This window comes from Phragmites australis, chromosome 21, assembly GCF_958298935.1.
Source record: "Phragmites australis chromosome 21, lpPhrAust1.1, whole genome shotgun sequence".
NCBI lineage: Eukaryota > Viridiplantae > Streptophyta > Magnoliopsida > Poales > Poaceae > Phragmites > Phragmites australis.
The window spans coordinates 19,751,508-19,756,644 of NC_084941.1; the positions used below are offsets into that span (position 1 = coordinate 19,751,508).

At 42.5% G+C, this 5,137-nt stretch overlaps 1 protein-coding gene across 1 annotated transcript; it reads right to left on the minus strand.

Moving 5' to 3' along the window:
- Window positions 1-620: 620 nt before the first annotated feature.
- LOC133903206 (geraniol 8-hydroxylase-like) lies at window positions 621-3,449 on the minus strand. The gene is made up of 3 exons (XM_062344526.1): window positions 2,475-3,449; window positions 1,983-2,046; window positions 621-1,445 (listed from the first exon to the last, which is right to left on the minus strand). Exons 1-3 carry the CDS (start codon window positions 3,236-3,238, stop codon window positions 753-755), a joined length of 1,521 nt encoding a protein of 506 aa, XP_062200510.1. The 5' UTR covers window positions 3,239-3,449; the 3' UTR covers window positions 621-752.
- Window positions 3,450-5,137: the final 1,688 nt, after the last annotated feature.

Consider the following 5,137-nt stretch of genomic DNA (forward strand, 5'->3'; position numbering starts at 1 on the left):
TTCATCTGAGTAGCCGGATTTCAACATGGTCATCGGTGGAGTTGGTAACAAGGTCGATGACGAAGATTCATCATCCTTGGCAATGATCCCCACGGACGGCGCTAGTTGTCGACGATTAGTAAACCACCAATCCTATGAATACATGATGAATATAGAGGATAGTCCCTCTTGCTTCATCAAGCACCAAAATACTAATTACAAGAGGGTCGTGACTAGCCTAGATGAGCTCTAAACCTAGACAAAGGCTCCTTGCGTGTTATTTGGCAAGTTGCAGATTGTGATTGTGCTTCTGAATGTGTTCCTTGATGGCGATCTAATTGGAATTGTCCTCTCCGTAGGGTCCCTAGTTCCATATATAGGGGGTTGTCGCGTGGCGACTGGACTCTTTTCCGAGTAGGATTATGTCATCATTAAACTTAGAGATAAACTTTCTTGTTTAAAAGATATCTTGATACCCGTAGAGGATTTTCATACATCTAGGGATTTCCTTCCCGGATACAAATGTATGTTTTGAGTATGTAGGAGATACCAAGGATTCGTATACGGATAAGACCATCGTATATTTTAGATTTATACTACTCATCGTCATAGACAGAAGAGAAAGAAATCATAGACCTTACTGAAATAAGATAAATATTTCCTGCTCGAATTTTAGGATGTTACACAAGATTGAATTATTTAACCCATACATGGTAAATATTTTGAAAGAAGAATAATAAAAATTATAATCCTGAGCAGCCTTAAATGTTGACTCAAATTGGGGTAGCTATAGCACAAAGAGGCACGGCCTTGGTCAGTGTCACACCAAATTTTTCGGTCATATCAACTCCATGTCTTTCAACATCTGCTGGGAGCCTCCATTTGAACTGATTTAGTAGTGATGCAAGAAGCACATGCACCATCCTAATAGCCAATGGCATTCCAGGGCAGATTCGACGCCCTGCACCAAAAGGGATGAGATGAAAGTCTCCACCTCTTAGGTCAACTGTCCTATTTAGAAATCTCTCGGGCACAAACTTCTCTGGTTCGGACCATGTTTCTTTATCTCGACCTATTGCCCACACATTTACGAACACACGAGAACCTTTAGGAATTGTGTAACCCATTATTTTTGTCTCAACCCGAGCATGGCGTGGTAGCAACAGTGGAGCAGCCGGATGCAGTCGAAATGTTTCATTTATCACGGCTTGAAGATAAGGCAACTGGTTAATATCAAATTCTTCAATGTTTCTTCTTGAACCAATAACTCTTTCAAGTTCATCGCAAGCTTTAGCCATTGAACATGGGTTTTGAAGCAGTTCCACCATAGCCCATTCCACTGTGCTAGAACTTGTATCACTCCCAGCAGAAAACAAATCCTCAAATAAGAATACAAGGAAATTAGTGATATCATAAATATTAAACAGAAACATTAAAGTTCCATGATATTCTACAACCCATTGTTTCTTGTAGATTTATAAACTTGACACACTTTTAATAGCAACATGCATGCCCATACATCTAGGCACGTGAGGCATGCATGTAATAGGGAACCTTAGGGGGAGATAGAGAAGCATTGTGTGTAGGGGAACACATTAATTTTTGCAAATGAAAAAATGAAAAACAAATCGTGGTGAGACAATCCTATTACTATTAGACGGTCACAATTCCATTGGTTGCGCTGAAATATATTTCTTAACACAATTCTTTTGGAGAAAAAACATATACATCAAGACAATCTATGGAAAAAGGTGTGATGTGAAACATTAAGGCAATAGCAGTAATCTAAACAATTCCATAGAAGCATGTGCATCATCTTTGTTCCAAAAGTGTATGCTCTCGTTCGCACGCTGCTTAATTCTAACAAAATGAAAACTGCTCAAATTGTTCTAAATGCGTAACACTGATAGATGATCCAAGGCAGTCTACATCTGCGTCTAGGTCCGTCACACGTGTAATACACTTGTTGTCTTGACTCCTGAATTCCCTATGTTCAACATTACCCATAATAATATATTCTCGGAGAAGAAAGACGGTTTGTCTTCCGTTGGATCATATGATTCATATCTGAACGAGACAGCACCGTTCTCGAAGGACCACTACTGAAACCAGGGGCGGATCCAGGGGTGCTGGGGGGCATGCAGCTCCTTTAGGGAGAGAAGGTGGTGTAGTAGGACAGGGAAGAAGGACAGGAAAAAAAAGAGAAAAGGAAGGAGAGAAAAAAGAGCAAAGCAGTGGATGAAGGAGATTAGCACCCCTTAGTCTCCGCTGGCCCGGTCCCTGACTGAAACTCCACGTCATTGACTTACTGAGATATCCTGAAGATATCTCTATACTCCAAACAGATGGAGCTAGCAACATTTAAAAAATGGACACGTGCTGCATGCAGCGCCCCTGACTGAAACTCCACGTCATTGACTTACTGAGACATCCCGAAGATATCTCTATACTCCAAACAGAATGGAGAGAGCAACATTTAAAAAATGGACATTTACTGCATGCAGCGCCCCAGACTGAAACTCCACGTCATTGACTTACTGAGACATCCCGAAGATATCTCTATACTCCAAACAGAATGGAGAGAGCAACATTTAAAAAAGTTCGGGCTCCCCGCGGCCTCCATGATGTCCGTCACCAGTTCTTGGAACTCCTTTGACCCGCCGTGGTCGTCGAGGCTTGTCAGGTCCCGGGAGAAGATGGTGCGCGAGACAAGATTCAGGCTCGTGATGAACGCCACCTGGCCGATGTTCACAGCCGCGCCCTCCCGCGCCAGCCGCCTGACGTGCTCCACGAGCTCCTGCACCTTCTCGCGCCGGAGGTGCTGAAGCGCGTCCAGCCTGTGCGGCGCGAACAGCTCGGTGCCCATGAGCTTCCGGAGCGCGCGCCAGCGTGGGTCGTTGGGCAACCAGGCTACGGAGTTCCTGCTGTGGTTGCCGGTGGCGTCCGGCACAGACCTATTGCTGAAGACGGCGTCGTGCCTCTGCAGGAACTCGCGGGCGGCCTCGGGAGATGAGACGACCACCGTGGTGACCGTGCCAAGACGGAGGGACACGAGCGGGCCGTAGTTTTTTGCGAGGCTGGCAAGGGAGCGGTGCGGCTGGTTGCCGAGTAGGTGGAGACTTCCGATGATGGGCAGCGGCCGCGGTCCCGGCGGGAGGCTGCGATGTCGGTGTGAAAGGAGGCTGAGTAAATACACGGCGAGGAAGGAGACGAGAAGCCATGCCAGCCACGGAACCAGGACAGCCATATCTAGTTTCATCGTCTGTGAATGAGGCTGGATATATCTTGATGTCAATTCCTTTTATATCAGTAAAGGATACACACGATGTAAAAATAGTAGAACTCGTCAACGAATACAAATTATATGGGAGCCCTAACGAATTTCAATAGGTGGCAAGGTCTTTGCCTGGAATTTCCATCCCCGAAGATAACAGTCGACAGCACCACTGCTGGTCTGTTGGATGCCCACTGCACCAGAACGCAACGAAGACTCCAGACGCAGGCAAACATCAAGTCATAAGCATTTTCAATATGTTCCTCATGCTAAAAGAAGCCATAGTTCCTTTCACGACAGGAGACGCAGTAAATACACGGCGACGAAGGAGACGAGAAGCCATGACAGCCACGGAACCGGGACAGCCATATATATTTTGCCGTCTGTGAATGAGGATGGATGCCTCTTGATATCAATTCCTTTCATATAAATGGCAAAGCTAGCGCGTGGACGTCCAGCCACGGAACCAGGACAGCCATAGTTTCGTCGTCTTTGAATGAGGATGGATATCTCTTGATATCAATTCCTTTTATATAACGGCAAAGCTAGTGTCCAAATGTCCGATATACCGAAAGTTGCAACTATCCGTCACAATATCAAAGACTACCGTCTGCAATATTTGAAATCAACGATCGCAACATCAAAAAATGCACCAAAAAAGCACACATATTCGGACCTGAAAAAATTATTCATTTGAGTTAATTCTTATATTCCGAGATGCAACATACCAAAATAACTTCTGCAACAAAATTTCATAATATCTGAAACATTCAATTTGAACGTCTAAAATATTAGAGATGCGAAAATAGAGGAATTAACTCGAATGAATAATTTTTTCGGATCCAGCTCTATACACAAGAGATTCTGGGATGCAACATTCTCGAAAAATTTCTACAACAAATTTTCATAATGTCCAAAATATTAAATTTGAACGTCTGAAACATTAGAGATATATAGAAATTAACTCGAATAGATGATTTTTTTGGATCCAGATCTATACGTAGGATATTTCCGGGATGTAACATAGGAAATAACTATAGTAACAAATTTTCATAACGTCTGAAACATTATATTTGAATGTCTGAAACATTGAATATGCGAAAATATTTTTGGGCCAGCTAAATGACACTGTGGGCTGAGCGGGCCGTCCGTATAATGCATTAGACGTGTGAAAGGGAGCATTTCCGTTTATATATGTAAAGGATACCTGCTGACGATGTAAAAATAGTAGAATAACTAGCAACTGCATATATATTTTATACACATAGAATCAATTTAGGATATAACAATTCAAATAAGTAAAAAAATATAGCATAATAAAAGAGAGTTTTGCATACACAAAATTCACAAAATGATTATCTAATTTCAGTAGGAGAATGGTGAGTACCTGGATAGAAGGATAGATGGGATAGTATCGTTTAGAGTTGGCCGTCTGTAGTAACACTGTGAGGAGGATCAAGATGGTGATCGATTTGTGAGACGATAAAAATAATTCTCGCACAGTACCTTGGTATAAAGATAGCGCGATGGAGGCGATCTCGGTGGTAGACAACATTGGAGGCGACACCCTCTCCAGAAAGCCAATGCTGTAGGCAAAATGCGAGAAGCGGTACGTTCTTTGGAGAAACTTGACGGGAATATATGAAAGATAAATATTAGATATCTAGGTATGTAATGTAAATAATAGGAGATTAAATGTATTTTTAGAAGAAGCAATGAGATTCTACTTTGTATGGTGACTATTTGATAATATGGGTCGACAATAGAGATCAATCTGATATGTCACAATTCATATATTTTACAGAAATATAGACGATATGGGAGCCCTAACATTTCCACAAGTGGCAAGGTCTTTGTTTGGAATTTCCATCTCTGAAGATAACA

Bases quoted from the DNA above. Each gene is read 5' to 3' on its own strand.
- LOC133903206 (XM_062344526.1), bottom strand. From the start codon at position 3,238: ATGAAACTAGATATGGCTGTCCTGGTTCCGTGGCTGGCATGGCTTCTC. The intron at 2,047-2,474 runs GTAAATGTCCAT...TGTCTCGTTCAG, and splicing joins AGTCTGGGGCGCTGCATGCA to ATATGAATCATATGATCCAA. The intron at 1,446-1,982 runs GTAATGTTGAAC...TAAATCTACAAG, and splicing joins CCGAGAATATATTATTATGG to AAACAATGGGTTGTAGAATA.